Genomic DNA, 17,846 nt, shown 5'->3' with positions numbered 1-17,846 from the left:
ATGTCCTGATATAACTTGTCCATATGTCCAGATAGAACCAGTCCAGATGTCCAGACAGAGCCAGTCCAGATGTCCTGATAGAACCAGTCCAAATGTCCAGTTAGATCCATTCCAGATGTCCTGATAGAACCAGTCCAGATGTTCAGATCGAACCAGTCCAGATGTCCTGATAGAACCAGTCCAAATGTCCAGATATAACCAGTCTAAATATCCAGTTAGAACCAGTCCTGATGTCCTGATAGAACTAATCGAAATGTCCAGTTAGAACCAGTCCAGAAATCCAGATAGAAACCAGTCCAGATGTCCTGATATAACTTGTCCATATGTCCAGATAGAACCAGTCCAGATGTCCAGACAGAACCAGTCCAGATGTCCTGATAGAACCAGTCCAGATGTCCAGATAGAACGTGTCCAGATTTCTTGATGGAACCAGTCCAGATGTCCTGATAGAACCAGTCAAGATGTCCTGATATAACTTGTCCATATGTCCAGATAGAACCAGTCCAGATGTCCAGAGAGAACCATTCCAGATGTCCAGAGAGAACCAGTCCAGATGTCCTGATAGAACCAGCCCAAATGTCCAGTTAGAACCATTCCAGATGTCCTGATAGAACCAGTCCAGATGTCCAGATCGAACCAGTCCAAATGTCCAGATAGAACCATTCCAAATGTCCAGATAGAACCAGTCCAGATGTTCTGATAGAACTAATCGAAATGTCCAGTTAGAACCAGTCCAGATGTCCTGATAGAAACCAGTCCAGATGTCCTGATAGAACTTGTCCAGATGTCCAGATAAAACCAGTCCAGATGTCCTGAGAGAACCATTCCAGATGTCCAGATAGAACCAGTTCAGATGTCCTGATAGAACCATTCCAGATGTCCAGATAGAACCAGTCCAGATGTTCTGATAGAACTGGGCTTCTTTGACATAACAAGGTAATAGCACTTGTACATCTCTGATCTGAAGACGTTGTTTCTGAAGAAAATGGTTCTGATGGACAGTGATAGGTGGTTCTGGTTCTGTCGTAGGTCTGCCTCAGACAAATTTAGTAAAATGTGACATGGAACTTGATGGAACCAGACTGGATATTTTCAACTTTCAGCTTCTTTTCCTGTTGTCTCAGACCAGAATCCGTATCCGTGGCAGCAGGAAGAAGGGCACCATCATCCAGTCTGACCTGGTGGCATCCAACGGCTTGATTCACATTGTCAATAAGCTGCTTGATGGCGTCTCCGCCACTGTGGACAGCAACAAAGATGTAAGATAGTCTTTTTTTTCATGGACATGGAATGTCTCTGTCCACAGGCGAAATGAGGCAGATGGGCGGAGCCTGGTCTCTGACATTGACCCCGCCTCGTGAGCACCAGGGGGCTCCTTTTGTAAACCCACAGAACCAGAGCTCCAGAGGCATGATTCTGGATCGGGTCAAGACATCTTTCACATCCAAAATGTACTTCTTTCTTCTGACATTCATACCTTTCTGTCTGAAAGTCCAGCAGATGGTTGGAATGAGGTGGTCTGGAAAGATCTGTGGTCCTCATGCAACCTGAAGTCAGTCCAACTCCATAGTCTGTCTCATAACATCACTTTAAGTCACATGACCACCAGCTTTCCTCCTTCCACAGGAGAACCTGATCCACATCATGTCCAGCTATGGAAAATTCCAGACTTTCAACTTCTTATTGGAGGTAAGGTAATCAGATTACTACACAGTCTAAATAACTGTAGTGAAAATATAACAGCTACACAAGAAACCTTCATCTGAACCAGAACCAGTTCCAGAACCAGGAGTAAAACCTCTATTAGTGCCAAGGAAAGAAGTTGAACCTCCATCAGGACCAGAGCCAGTAAGGAGGTCCCTCTGAAAGGAAAGCAAAGAAAGGACAACAAACAACATAACTTTTATCCAGGTGTTAAGAACTGTAAGGCAGTAAAATGATAGCGTTAGCTCTTGGTAACTCCCAGTGACCGGCACAATAAAGGCGTTGCCTAGCAACTACATATCCCAAGTTTATCTAGTTACTGATCCCATTCTTCCACAAAAAACACGACAATATGTTGAAAATGACAGAAAATGGTGGCAGTAATCTAAATGAGATTTCTTTTCCTTTGTGTGTAAATGAGCAACATGAGGCGGTTTAGACGAGCTCTCCTCTGGCTGACAGCTCATCCTGTCAAGCTGGCGTTAACTTCAGTGGAAAATAATCCTTGTTAGACATTATTTTCTAATTCTGTTCCTCCCAGTCAGACTTCTGCACCTGTTGACAGATATTTTGTCCCACTGTTCATCAGAAAAATGCTCCAGGACACATTTGTTTGTTTCTTTCTTTAACTGAATTAAATAACAGTGTCTTATATAACTGGATTATAAATGATCACATGTTTAATTATTATTCCTTATTCCAGTCTCCAGATATCTGAGTGACTGGAATAAATTCAGTCTTTTCTTTAATGAAAGGAGAAGAAGAGGACGACTGGAATGAAATCCATTGTGGTTATTGGACACAATGTCCTCCCAGCTTGTCTGCTGGGACAAATACGTGTGTTTATACATAAATATAAATAAATAAACGGTCTGGTTGGTGTGTACCCCGGTGCATCATGGGACGCCTCCCAGTGCATCATGGGACGTGTCCCGGTGCATCATGGGACGCCTCCCAGTGCATCATGGGACGTGTCCCGGTGCATCATGGGACGCCTCCCGGTGCATCATGGGACGCCTCCCGGTGCATCATGGGACGTGTCCCGGTGCATCATGGGACGCGTCCCGGTGCATCATGGGACGCCTCCCAGTGCATCATGGGACGTGTCCCGGTGCATCATGGGACGTGTCCCGGTGCATCATGGGACGCCTCCCGGTGCATCATGGGACGTGTCCCGGTGCATCATGGGACGTGTCCCGGTGCATCATGGGACGTGTCCCGGTGCATCATGGGACGCCTCCCGGTGCATCATGGGACGCGTCCCGGTGCATCATGGGACGCCTCCCGGTGCATCATGGGACGCCTCCCAGTGCATCATGGGACGTGTCCCGGTGCATCATGGGACGCCTCCCGGTGCATCATGGGACGTGTCCCGGTGCATCATGGGACGCCTCCCAGTGCATCATGGGACGTGTCCCGGTGCATCATGGGACGCCTCCCGGTGCATCATGGGACGCCTCCCGGTGCATCATGGGACGCGTCCCGGTGCATCATGGGACGTGTCCCGGTGCATCATGGGATGCCTCCCGGTGCATCATGGGACGCGTCCCGGTGCATCATGGGACGCCTCCCGGTACATCATGGGACGCCTCCCAGTGCATCATGGGACGTGTCCCGGTGCATCATGGGACGCCTCCCAGTGCATCATGGGACGTGTCCCGGTGCATCATGGGACGTGTCCCGGTGCATCATGGGACGCCTCCCGGTGCATCATGGGATGCCTCCCGGTGCATCATGGGACCTAAAACAGCAGCCTATAGGAGCAGGCCTGAAGGGATGACCAAAGCACACCTGACTAGAAGATTCATCAGGGCATCTGATTACTGAGCGTTCAGTTGGGGACATGTGGTATTAGTCCCAAATGTCCCAAATGTCCCTTTTTTCAGGAGACTTCATTTTCCTCCACCTTTTCCAGCAAACATCAGTTTTTGTCTTCATCCAGCCTGGAATTCATTGGTTTCCTGGTCTCTGCAGAAAGCATCTATGACGTCCATCCTGGACGCTCCGGGGCCCCTCACCGTCTTCGCTCCCACCTCTGCAGCCTTTGATGCCATGGCAGAGGGACACCTGCAGCACCTCAGCAGTCCAGATGTGAGTCAGAGTTAAACATGGTTTGTGGTTCCAGGTCAGCAGGGGTTAATTCTTTGGTTAACCTGAACTTTCAGGGTCAAAACAAGCTGCTGGAGTTCCTGAGGAACCACATCATCCCGGATACTTCGGTGAGTACTGTGACCTGATGACGCCTCATTTGGACTCCCTCCAGTGATTCTTACTGCCACTGTGTTGAAGCTGGAGGTCTTTAACCTGGTGTCCAGCTCCACGATGATGACGAAGGCCAACCAGGCTCTGGCAGTCAACGTGACACGAAATGTAAGTATGTAGTACCGCTGTCAGCCACTAGGAGCTGCTGCTGGGCAACTCAAACAGAAAAACTACCAGCAAATGTTACATTCCAGCCTGTTTCTTAAACCCTGGGAAAAGTGAGGGGCGGAGACAGGGAAGCCACACCCACATCCACATTTACATCTCAGGGTTTCAATCAATCAATCAGCTGATCAGCATTTTTATTCAAACAAAAACAAACAAAACATTGATTTCCTTTTTGTTTCCTTTTTAATTTAGTTATAAAATGAGTTGAGGGCTAAAATGAAATGCGGTTTGGACAATCAATTATTCATTTTAGTCATTGTTAAGAGTGGCACTGACTATAAAGGCCCTCTTCGAGCTGGAGAGACCGAGCATAGTTGATGCATGCTTCCAAAAACCACTGAAAGTCCATGGCTTGTTTCTGTGTTCTTTACTAAATCTTTTCAGCTTTACAGGAAAGAGAAAAACGTAAAGGTATTCCTTATGAGTAAATGCACTTAAACATGGTCATAGACTAGGGTGCTCTCTGGGCTCCACAGCAAGAATGAACAGAGAAGAGAAACTTAGGCTTCATGGATGGCTTCTTAAACCAGAGCCAATCAAAAGCCGGAGCTCAGAACAGCCTTGATTGTCTTCAACTAAGCTTGTTAGAGCCCAAAACTTTCTCATAGCTAAACAGCTGAATATTTCACCAACAATATTACCTAAATGGCTGTAGCAGTCATTTTGTCCATAAATCTGACGATGGCAGTGATGATGACTGTGATGATGGTGATGAAGGTCAGTCCCGTCCCTCTTCTGCAGGGTCAGATCCTGCTAAATGGAGTGGTTGTGTTGGAAACCGCTGTGGAGGCTAAAAATGGACGCCTGTATGTGATGGACGGTGTTCTGACTCCACCCTCCATCCTGCCTGTTCTGCCCAACAAGTGTAACTTCACAGTCACTCGAATCACGCCGCAGGTGAGTTCAGCCTGTTGGTTTTCAGGCTGTCTGGATGCTCTAGCGCTTCGTCTCTGTTCACCAACCAATCAGGATGGAATGGCGAGTCAATGTGTTGTCAACTCTCATCTCACACTAAAACTCTGCTTTCCAGATGAAGTGCAGGAGTTGCTCTGACACATCTGCGTACTCCTGTTCCTCCGGAGTCAGTGTGGTAAGATGTCTCACTCTGACTTGTTTTCTGGCGTCTGTATAAACACGTTAACATGATCTCTGTTGATCAGGGCCTCTCCACTCCTGCATGTATGCTCAATGACTTCCTCCGCTCTCCATTCAACATGTTTCCAAGGATGGGATGCTTCCCCCTCTGCAACACCACTGAAACGGTACTTAAATGCATCACAGTTCTGTTTTCATGTAGATGTTGGGACCCCCTCCAGAAACCAGGTCACATAGAAACTCTGTGTGTCTTAAGGGTGAGAGGGACAAATTGGACCCTAAGGTCTCTTTTGAATGCGTGGTCTGTGGTAGCAAACAGTGTAGTACCAACAGAAACCATGGAGGCAGTGTTGTACAGTAAAGCTGATCTGCAAGCAGCAACAGAGACATGAAGAAGCCTTGGTGTATTAATATTCTCCGTCCACTGCGCTGCCTATTGATCATCATCTCCATCGTCTGAGGCTGACGTCTCAACTCCGATGTGATGACTCTGATGACAGATGTGTTGGCTAGCAACCAACCGTGCAGAGGATGCACGAACGTACCAGAGCAGTGACGACTCAGACAGGTGTGACGTACATAAAAGGAGCAAGTATGTAATACAGTAACTCTGGATAAAGATGCTTACCGAGGGACTGATCTGGAGTCAGAAAGTCAGGGTTGGACCTGGTTTTTGGACCGAACGGTTGACTGAGCCTGTTGGTGGTAACCAGGAAGCACCTGTTCTGGTTCAGATTGCAGCGTGTTGTAAAGGCTTCTACGGTCCAGACTGCACACCTTGTCCCGGTGGATTCCAGACCCCCTGCTCCGGACACGGCCAGGTAGGGACACTTGAGGCAGGTGGGGTCTTGTTGTTGTTGTTGTTGTTGTTGTTGACTAAAGGTTGGTCTTTTCAGTGCGTGGACGGTGACACAGGAAGCGGTTTGTGTATCTGTGAAAAGAACTTCACAGGTTCTCGTTGTCAGTACTGCTCGTCCTCCACCAAGTATGGACCCAACTGTGGCAGAAGTAAGTCCGGCCTGCAGGGACAGGACGTGGTGAAAGGACGTCTCCTCACCTGTGGATCTCACCTGTGTGTCCCCAGCCTGTCCCTGTATCCATGGCCGATGTGACAACCGCCCGGACTCGGACGGTCGGTGTAAAGTGGACTCATGCGAAAAGGGTTTCACGGGTCTGTTCTGTGAGCGGCGGACCTCAGCGTGTGGTTTCCAGGCACAGTTCTGTCATGCTCACGCCGATTGCGACTTCAGCCAAGTATTTCCCAGGTGGGTTGTCCGTATGGTGACGACACACAGTGATCCACCTGATCAGGTGACCAGCATGAGTCCATCTGCTGTCTCCTTCAGATGCATTTGTCGACCTGGATTCATCGGGGATGGGATCACCTGTGTGGAGGTGGACCCATGCTCTCCACCTTACAGAGGAGGCTGCAGCATGAACGTGAGCTTCGGATGTTTTCCCTGGTCCCGTCTCACCTGGTCCAGGCTGACATTCCTGTCTCCTGCAGGCCAAATGCGTTAGGACAGGCCCAGATAAGCACATCTGCCAGTGTCTGTTGGGATGGATGGAGGACGGAGAGGAGTGTCAACCAATCAACAACTGCCTTGGTTCTGACAGAGGAGGCTGCCACCCAAATGCCACCTGCATCTACATTGGACCTGGACAGGTAACTGTCTGGAACAGTGAATAATGAGACGGACTCAGAGATCCAGCTGTTACAGTCTGAAGGTAATGGGTCCAAGTACAGCGGTAGGGTTGCTCCACATTCAGCTGCTGAACAGTAGAGAGACCAACATGGCGCCTTGGGGAACTCCACATGTGGAATCTGAACAAGTTATCAGCTGAAATGAAACAGTTCCTGTGGTAAAGTCGAACCAAAGTTCAGCACTGAACAGACTTTGTTTTGTCAACCTGCTCAGAGCGGCTGCACGTGCAAAGTCGGCTTCAAAGGAAACGGGCGAATCTGTGAGGCTGTCAATCAGTGTGTAGCTGAAAAGGGAGGCTGTCACTATCTGGTAAGTTCTAATGACTGATATGTGACAGACGATGTGGTGGTCTGACATAGATTCAACATAGTCAGAGGTTCTGCAGCTGGAAACGAATGTTTACAAATAATTTCTGTTTATTTGTCATCCTGCAAAAAGAATCGTCCCAAAGAACGTCCATTTTGTAAATGTTCAGAAAGGTTCCGCTGGGTTTGGAAAAAAGATGTTTTTGTTGAAAAGATAAAAAAAGAGGGCAGGAAGCCGTCTGTTCTCTGATTGGACGGTTTGAACCACACACCGGTATAAAGACAGGGACGAGTCTTGCAGCAGTCTTCTGCTTCTGCTCTCTGCTATGTTTGCAACCCTGCAGATCCTTTCTGAACTTTACTGAGATACTTTTTACAGGATGATAAAAACTTCCGGCTTCATGCTGAGTCCGTGGTGTGATTGTGTTCAGGCCAGATGTCGCCTGGTGGCGTCTCAGTGGAAGTGTGTCTGTGAGGACGGGTATGTTGGAAATGGACACCTGTGTTTCGGCAGTGTTGAACAGGTGAGTATCGCTCACCTTCATTTAGACTCCTTTTTCATTTGACTGTCAGGCTGAGCTTGCTCTGCTGCTTTCAGGAGCTGATGGCGCTGCCCAGAGCTGCAGACTTCGCCACCTGGATCACCGTGAGTGTCTCACACACCCTGTTTGATTGGTCGAACTGCATCAGTGATGTCAGCGATTCATAAAAGCCCAACCAGGATGCTGGGAAGGGTTGCAGGAGAGACTGGATCCGATAGGTGACTTGGTTCAGTCCGGGGGGTGGGTGAGCCAAACCGGGTCGGACCACGACTGCATCCACACCGCATCAGACTTTTTAAACAACATGTTCCAGTTTCCACCAGAGGAGGCGCTGGTTTCTGTGCAACAGGTTCCAGTAAAGCTGGAAGAAGGTTGTGTTTACCACGGTGTTTCATCGCCTTTCCATCCTGGTTCATGCTGACGCGGCGTCTGCAGCGGTTCGTACTCCAGCGTGGGGTCAAAGCAGTGTGTTGTGATTAATCTGACGCTGTGGCTACCCAAGTACAAAGTGGCCTCTAAGCGTTGGGAAACTGAAGGCAGTAACTGTTCAAGGTGGACATCTTTCACATTACACAGCCACACTAACAGGTCTCTTCTTGTAACATTTCCATGCATGGAACATCATGACTCGTCCAATGAAGGCCAAACGTCACATACAATGTGACTCAAGAAGATGTTTCCTGGATGCAGCTGCCTGCAAGGGACACTTAGTGGTGACCTTGTGGAATATTACAGCTCCCTAAACTTCCTACTCAGAAATGAGATTTATGCCCATCAGTTCCAGATGGCCGACCGCTTTTTACAGGATTTGATGGCTTTGTCTTTGCTTTGTCCCATCAGGACTCTGGTCTGTCTCTGTCAGATCAGAACATCACCCTCCTGGTTCCCACATCTGACGCTGTTTTAAAGATGTCCCCTGTGGACAGAAACTTCTGGACAATGAAGGGGAAATTGCCGAGTCTGATCAGGTCTGAGGTCGCTGCAATTTGCACCGTGTTTTTATTGTTGTCTTACGATCTGAGACGTTTTATTGTCCTGACAGGAATCACATTATCTCTGGGAACTTCCCGCTGTCCCAGCTGAGACAGCAGTCCTCTGTGACATCCCTGCTGTCCACTACGTTTCCCGTCTTGGCCAACAGTGAGGTAACGTCTGGAGTATTCTGTCCCTCTGAACCGTGACGTCCAGGTCTGACTCACCGCGTTGCTTCCTTCAGGTCACATCTGTAGCCGGAGCCGTTGTCACTGCCTTCGACATCGCCGCCACCAACGGGCTGATCCATCTTATCGACCAGGTTGTCATCTGATCAGATGTCATGGCCTCACCACACCGCCACCGTTTTGTCCTGACAGCTGTCCTTCTTGTCTCCAGGTTTTGGTTCCTGACAGGAAGCTTAGCGAAGGTCTGCTGGCAACTCTGGCGCTGAGGCCCGAGTTCTCACTCTTCAGATCATACCTCATAGTACGAAGGCTCCGCCGCCATCAGGTCATCATATCATGTCACCATGATGCTGCTGGACATTGTCCTCAACACTGTTTGTCTCTGCTGGTTTCATCAGAAATACAACCTGACGGATGAGATTGAGGCTGCTGAAGCGTTCACTGTCTTTGCTCCAACAGACGCCGCCATCACTGAGTACCTCGACAACATGGCCGCCATTGCCCTGGTACGGTGAGAAGGAAGCGGCGTCTCATGAACCTGATTAAGGAGCTTCTCAGACTTCCTGTTTCTGTTGCAGGATATGAACGCGACCCGTTACCATGTGGTGGTATCGGAGCGGCTGTTGGAGACTGACCTTCAGCCTGGAGGATACAAACCGACGCTCCTGGGATCATCCTTCCAGCTCGGCATCTTTCCCCGAGACGGAAAGGTGAGTGTCCGAATGGGGGCAAGCAACCTGATGATGTGACCAGGTTAAAAAGCTGTTTTCTCCTCCAGCTGTTTGTCAACGATGCTCAGATCAACTCCTCCGACATCCTGAGCGGTAAGGGGGTAGTCCATGGTGTGTCGGCTGTCCTGCGTATCAACAGGAACTACTGTAACAAAGTCTGGTACCAGAAAGTCCTGGTAAAGTCCCAGTCCTGTCCCTATCCATGCTGAACAACCTGTCCTCTGCTACACCCTAACTCAGCCTTACTTCTCGCAGGGAAAGTGTGTCGACTGCTTGTTCCAGAAGAAAAAGATGTGCTACAACAACACTGTCCCAGATGTAAGCCTCCATCACCCTCATCTGCCTCCACAAATGTCTAACACCAAGACTTTGTCCATGAAATATGTGATTTAGCATCAGTTGAGGCCAGGAAGCGGGGCTTCAGAGCCACTTACAACTGGCATATGATAGGACAAACATCTACATTCGGTAGCACAGACATCTGCATACGTTTGGACAGACATCTGCATTCGCTAGGACAGACATCTGCATATGATAGGACAGACATCTGTATATGATAGGACAGACATCTGCATACGTTTGGACAGACATCTGCATTCGCTAGGACAGACATCTGCATATGATAGGACAGACATCTGCATATGATAGGACAGACATCTGCATATGATAGGACAGACATCTGCATACGATGGGACAGACATCTGTATACGATAGGACAGACATCTGTATACGATGGGACAGACATCTGTATACGATAGGACAGACATCTGCATACGATAGGACAGACATCTGTATACGATGGGACAGACATCTGTATACGATAGGACAGACATCTGCATACGTTTGGACAGACATCTGTATACGATAGGACAGACATCTGCATTCGCTAGGACAGACATCTGCATATGATAGGACAGACATCTGCATATGATAGGACAGACATCTGTATACGATAGGACAGACATCTGGATACGTTTGGACAGACATCTGCATATGATAGGACAGACATCTGCATACGATAGGACAGACATCTGTATACGATAGGACAGACATCTGGATACGTTTGGACAGACATCTGCATATGATAGGAAAGACATCTGCATATGATAGGACAGACATCTGCATACGATAGGACAGACATCTGCATATGATAGGACAGACATCTGCATACGATAGGACAGACATCTGCATACGTTTGGACAGACATCTGCATATGATAGGACAGACATCTGCATATGATAGGACAGACATCTGCATTCGTTTGGACAGACATCTGCATATGATAGGACAGACATCTGCATACGTTTGGACAGACATCTGCATATGATAGGACAGACATCTGCATATGATAGGACAGACATCTGCATACGATAGGACAGACATCTGGATACGTTTGGACAGACATCTGCATATGATAGGACAGACATCTGCATACGATAGGACAGACATCTGCATACGTTTGGACAGACATCTGCATACGTTTGGACAAACATCTGTATACGATAGGACAGACATCTGCATACGTTTGGACAGACATCTACACACGATTGGACAGACATCTGCATATGATAGGACAGACATCTGTATACGTTTGGACAGACATCTGCATACGATAGGACAGACATCTGCAGATGATAGGACAGACATCTGCAGATGATAGGACAGACATCTGCAGATGATAGGACAGACATCTGCAGATGATAGGACAGACATCTGCATACGATAGGACAGACATCTGCATACGATAGGACAGACATCTGCAGATGATAGGACAGACATCTGCATATGATAGGACAGATATCTGTATACGTTTGGACAGACATCTGCATATGATAGGAGAGACATCTGCATACGATAGAACAGACATCTGCATACGTTTGGATAGACATCTGCATATGATAGGACAGACATCTGCAGATGATAGGACAGACATCTTCATACGTTTGGACAGACATCTGCATACGTTTGGACAAACATCTGTATACGATAGGACAGACATCTGCATACGTTTGGACAGACATCTGCATACGATAGGATAGACATCTGCAGATGATAGGACAGACATCTGCATATGATAGGACAGAAATCTGTATACTTTTGGACAGACATCTGCACACGATTGGACAGACATCTGCACATGATAGGACAGACATCTGTATACGTTTGGACAGACATCTGTATACGTTTGGACAGACATCTGCATACGGTGGGACAGAAATCTGCATATGATGGGACAGAAATCTGCATATGATAGGACAGATATCTGCATACGATAGGACAAAAATCTGCATACGGTAGGTCAAACATCTGTATACGTTTGGACAGACATCTTTATTCGCTAGGACAGACATCTGCATACGATAGGACAGACTTCTGCATACGATAGGACAGACATCTGCATACAATTGGACAGACATCTGCATACGACAGGACAGACATCTGCATACGACAGGACGGACATCTACATAGATTAGGACAGATATCTGCATATGATAGGACAGACATCTGCATACGTTTGGACAGACATCTGCATACGATAGGAAAGACATCTGCATATGTTTGGACAGACATCTGCATACGATAGGAAAGACATCTGCATATGGTAGGACAGACATCTGCATACGATAGGACAGACATCTGCATACGATAGCAAAGACATCTGCATATGGTAGGACAGACATCTGCATACGATAGGACAGACATATGCAGATGATAGGACAGACATCTGCATATGGTAGGACACACATCTGCATACGATAGGACAGACATCTGCAGACGATCGGACAGACATTTGCATATGAGAGGACAGACATCTTCATACGATAGGACAGACGTCTGCATACGATAGGACAGGAATCTGCATATAGTAGGACAGACGTCTGCATACGTTTGGACAGACATCTGCAGACGATAGGACAGACATCTGCATATGATAGGACAGACATCTACATTCAGTAGGACAGACATCTGCATAGATTAGGACAGTCATCTGCATACGGTGGGACAAACATCTGTGTTCGCTAGGACAGACATCTACATTCAGTAGGACAGACATCTGCATATGATAGGACAGACATCTGCATACGTTTGGACAGACATCTGCAGACGATAGGACAGACATCTGCATATGATAGGACAGACATCTGCATACGATAGGACAGACATCTGCATATGATAGGACAGACATCTGCATACGTTTGGACAGACATCTGCATATGATAGGACAGACATCTGCATATGATAGGACAGACATCTGCATAGATTAGGACCGACATCTGCATACGTTTGGACAGACATCTGCATACGATAGGAAAGACATCTTCATACGTTTGGACAGACATCTGCATACGTTTGGACAGACATATGCATACGTTTGGACAGACATCTGCATATGGTAGGACAGACATCTGCGTACGTTTGGACAGACATCTGCAGACGATAGGAAAGACATCTTCATACGTTTGGACAGACATCTGCATTCGCTAGGACAGACATCTGCATATGGTAGGACAGACATCTGCATACGTTTGGACAGACATCTGCAGACGATAGGACAGACATCTGCAGACGATAGGACAGACATCTGCATACGTTTGGACAGAAATCTGCATATGGTAGGACAGACATCTGCATACAGTAGGAAAGACATCTTCATATGATAGGACAGATATCTCCATACGATAGGACAAAAATCTGCATATGGTAGGACAGACATCTGTATACGTTTGGACAGACATCTTTATTCGCTAGGACAGACATCTGCATACGGTAGGACAGACATCTGCATATCATAGGACAGACATCTGCATACGTTTGGACAGACATCTGCATATGATAGGACAGACATCTGCATATGATAGGACAGACATCTGCATATGATAGGACAGACATCTGCATAGATTAGGACCAACATCTGCATACGTTTGGACAGACATCTGCATACGTTTGGACCGACATCTGCATACGTTTGGACAGACATCTGCATACGTTTGGACAGACATCTGCATACGGTAGGACAGATATCTGCATAGATTAGGACAGAAATCTGCATATTGTAGGACAGACATCTGCATACGGTGGGACAGAAATCTGCATATGATAGGACAGACATCTGCATACAGTAGGAAAGACATCTTCATATGATAGGACAGATATCTGCAGATGATAGGACAGACATCTGCAGATGATAGGACAGACATCTGCAGATGATAGGACAGACATCTGCACACGATTGGACAGACATCTGCATACAGTGGAAAAGACATCTGCATATGATAGGACAGACATCTGCATACGATAGAAATGACATCTGCATACAGTAGGACAGACATCTGCATACAGTAGGAAATACATCTTCATATGATAGGACAGATATCTGCATAAGATAAGACAGAAATCTGCATATGGTAGGACAGACATCTGCATACGTTTGGACAGACATCTGTATTCGCTAGGACAGACATCTACATTCAGTAGGAGAGACATCTGCATACGATAGGACAGACATCTGCATAGATTAGGACAGACATCTGCATACGTTTGGACAGACATCTGCATACGTTTGGACAGACATCTGCATACGTTTGGACAGACATCTGCATATGATAGGACAGACATCTGCATATGATAGGACAGACATCTGCATACAGTAGGAAAGACATCTTCATACGATAGGACAGACATCTGCATACAGTAGGAAAGACATCTTCATATGATAGAACAGACATCTGCATACGGTGGGAAAGAAATCTGCATATGATAGGACAGAAATCTGCATATGGTAGGACAGACATCTGCATACAGTAGGAAAGACATCTTCATATGATAGGACAGATATCTCCATACGATAGGACAAAAATCTGCATATGGTAGGACAGACATCTGTATACGTTTGGACAGACATCTTTATTCGCTAGGATAGACATCTTTATTCGCTAGGACAGACATCTGCATAGGGTAGGACAGACATCTGCATACGGTGGGACAGAAATCTGCATATGAAATGATAGAAATCTGCATATGGTAGGACAGACATCTGCATATGATAGGACAGATATCTGCATACGATAGGACAAAAATCTGCATATGGTAGGACAGACATCTGTATACGTTTGGACAGACATCTTTATTCGCTAGGACAGACATCTGCATATCATAGGACAGACATCTGCATACGTTTGGACAGACATCTGCATATGATAGGACAGACATCTGCATATGATAGGACAGACATCTGCATATGATAGGACAGACATCTGCATAGATTAGGACCAACATCTGCATACGTTTGGACAGACATCTGCATACGTTTGGACCGACATCTGCATACGTTTGGACAGACATCTGCATACGTTTGGACAGACATCTGCATACGTTTGGACAGACATCTGCATACGTTTGGACAGACATCTGCGTACGTTTGGACAGACATCTGCAGACGATAGGAAAGACATCTTTCATACGTTTGGACAGACATCTGCATTCGCTAGGACAGACATCTGCATATGGTAGGACAGACATCTGCATACGTTTGGACAGACATCTGCAGACGATAGGACAGACATCTGCATACGTTTGGACAGAAATTTACATATGATAGGACAGACATCTGCATACGTTTGGACAGACATCTGCATACGGTAGGACAGACATCTGCATAGATTAGGACAGAAATCTGCATATTGTAGGACAGACATCTGCATACGGTGGGACAGAAATCTGCATATGATAGGACAGACAACTGCATACAGTAGGAAAGACATCTTCATATGATAGGACAGATATCTGCAGATGATAGGACAGACATCTGCAGATGATAGGACAGACATCTGCAGATGATAGTAAAGACATCTGCATAAGATAGGACAGACATCTGCACACGATTGGACAGACATCTGCATACAGTGGAAAAGACATCTGCATATGATAGGACAGACATCTGCATACAGTGGAAAAGACATCTGCATACAGTAGGACAGACATCTGCATACAGTAGGAAATACATCTTCATATGATAGGACAGATATCTGCATAAGATAAGACAGAAATCTGCATATGGTAGGACAGACATCTGTATTCGCTAGGACAGACATCTACATTCAGTAGGAGAGACATCTGCATACGATAGGACAGACATCTGCATAGATTAGGACAGACATCTGCATACGTTTGGACAGACATCTTCATACGTTTGGACAGACATCTGCATATGATAGGACAGACATCTGCATATGATAGGACAGACATCTGCATACAGTAGGAAAGACATCTTCATACGATAGGACAGACATCTGCATACAGTAGGAAAGACATCTTCATATGATAGAACAGACATCTGCATACGGTGGGAAAGAAATCTGCATATGATAGGACAGAAATCTGCATATGGTAGGACAGACATCTGCATACAGTAGGAAAGACATCTTCATATGATAGGACAGATATCTCCATACGATAGGACAAAAATCTGCATATGGTAGGACAGACATCTGTATACGTTTGGACAGACATCTTTATTCGCTAGGACAGACATCTGCATACGGTAGGACAGACATCTGCATACGGTGGGACAGAAATCTGCATATGAAATGATAGAAATCTGCATATGGTAGGACAGACATCTGCATACGGTGGGACAGAAATCTGCATATGATAGGACAGAAATCTGCATATGATAGGACAGATATCTGCATACGATAGGACAAAAATCTGCATACGGTAGGTCAGACATCTGTATACGTTTGGACAGACATCTTTATTCGCTAGGACAGACATCTGCATACAGTAGGACAGACATCTACGTACGATAGGACAGACTTCTGCATACGATAGGACAGACATCTGCATACAATTGGACAGACATCTGCATACGACAGGACAGACATCTACATACGGTGGGACAGACATCTGCATTTGATAGGACTGACATCTGCATACGATAGGACAGACATCTGCATACGGTAGGACAGCCATCTGCATACGATAGGACAGACATCTGTATTCGCTAGGACTGACATCTGCATACGATAGGACAGACATCTGCATATGATGAGACAGTCATCTGCATACGATAGGACGGACATCTACATAGATTAGGACAGATATCTGCATATGATAGGACAGACATCTGCATACGATAGGAAAGACATCTGCATATGGTAGGACAGACATCTGCATATGATAGCAAAGATATCTGCATATGGTAGGACAGACATCTGCATACGATAGGACAGACATCTGCAGATGATAGGACAGACATATGCAGATGATAGGACAGACATCTGCATACAGTAGGACAGACATCTGCATACGGTAGGACAGACATCTTCATACGATAGGACAGACATCTGCATACGATAGAACAGACATCTGCATACAATAGGACAGACATCTTCATACGATAGGACAGACATCTGCATACGATAGGACAGAAATCTGCATATAGTAGGACAGACATCTGCATACGTTTGGACAGACATCTGCAGACGATAGGACAGACATCTGCACACGTTTGGACAGACATCTGCATATGATAGGACAGACATCTGCATATGATAGGACATACATCTGCATAGATTAGGACCGACATCTGCATACGTTTGGACAGACATCTGCATACGTTTGGACAGACATATGCATACGTTTGGACAGACATCTGCATATGGTAGGAAAGACATCGGCGTACGTTTGGACAGACATCTGCAGACGATAGGAAAGACATCTTCATACGTTTGGACAGACATCTGCATTCGCTAGGACAGACATCTGCATATGGTAGGACAGACATCTGCATACGTTTGGACAGAAATCTACATATGATAGGACAGACATCTGCATACGTTTGGACAGACATCTGCATATGGTAGGAGAGACATCTACATTCAGTAGGACAGAAATCTGCATATGATAGGACAGACATCTGCATAGATTAAGACAGAAATCTGCATATTGTAGGACAGACATCTGCATACGGTGGGACAGAAATCTGCATATGATAGGACAGACAACTGCATACAGTAGGAAAGACATCTGTATACGTTTGGACAGACATCTATATTCGCTAGGACAGACATCTGCATACGGTAGGACAGACATCTGCATATGATAGGACAGACATCTGCATACGATTGGACAGACATCTGCATACGATAGGAAAGACATCTGGATACGTTTG

General features: G+C 46.3%; 1 protein-coding gene across 1 annotated transcript in view; it reads left to right on the top strand.

The window, feature by feature from the left end:
* Positions 1-1,311: 1,311 nt before the first annotated feature.
* stab2 (stabilin 2) overlaps positions 1,312-17,846 on the top strand; it is a gene marked incomplete at both ends in the record, with an annotated part of 190,280 nt that continues 173,745 nt past the window's right edge. Inside the window, 24 exons of the mRNA XM_079263431.1 lie at positions 1,312-1,380; positions 1,627-1,689; positions 3,679-3,795; positions 3,870-3,923; positions 3,994-4,074; positions 4,876-5,031; positions 5,165-5,224; positions 5,295-5,396; positions 5,943-6,050; positions 6,126-6,237; positions 6,314-6,494; positions 6,576-6,669; positions 6,737-6,895; positions 7,149-7,244; positions 7,672-7,764; positions 7,839-7,886; positions 8,623-8,750; positions 8,825-8,927; positions 8,999-9,076; positions 9,154-9,243; positions 9,341-9,448; positions 9,521-9,652; positions 9,721-9,849; positions 9,929-9,991. Coding sequence (XP_079119557.1) covers positions 1,312-1,380; positions 1,627-1,689; positions 3,679-3,795; positions 3,870-3,923; positions 3,994-4,074; positions 4,876-5,031; positions 5,165-5,224; positions 5,295-5,396; positions 5,943-6,050; positions 6,126-6,237; positions 6,314-6,494; positions 6,576-6,669; positions 6,737-6,895; positions 7,149-7,244; positions 7,672-7,764; positions 7,839-7,886; positions 8,623-8,750; positions 8,825-8,927; positions 8,999-9,076; positions 9,154-9,243; positions 9,341-9,448; positions 9,521-9,652; positions 9,721-9,849; positions 9,929-9,991 — 2,424 coding nt within the window. The remainder of the gene's footprint in view (positions 1,381-1,626; positions 1,690-3,678; positions 3,796-3,869; positions 3,924-3,993; positions 4,075-4,875; positions 5,032-5,164; positions 5,225-5,294; positions 5,397-5,942; positions 6,051-6,125; positions 6,238-6,313; positions 6,495-6,575; positions 6,670-6,736; positions 6,896-7,148; positions 7,245-7,671; positions 7,765-7,838; positions 7,887-8,622; positions 8,751-8,824; positions 8,928-8,998; positions 9,077-9,153; positions 9,244-9,340; positions 9,449-9,520; positions 9,653-9,720; positions 9,850-9,928; positions 9,992-17,846) is intronic.

The sequence above is a fragment of the Telmatherina bonti genome, assembly GCF_933228915.1.
Source record: "Telmatherina bonti genome assembly, chromosome: 23".
Taxonomy (NCBI): Eukaryota; Metazoa; Chordata; class Actinopteri; order Atheriniformes; family Telmatherinidae; genus Telmatherina; species Telmatherina bonti.
Note: the sequence above shows the minus strand (reverse complement) of the source record. Positions and strands in the feature narration are given on the sequence as shown.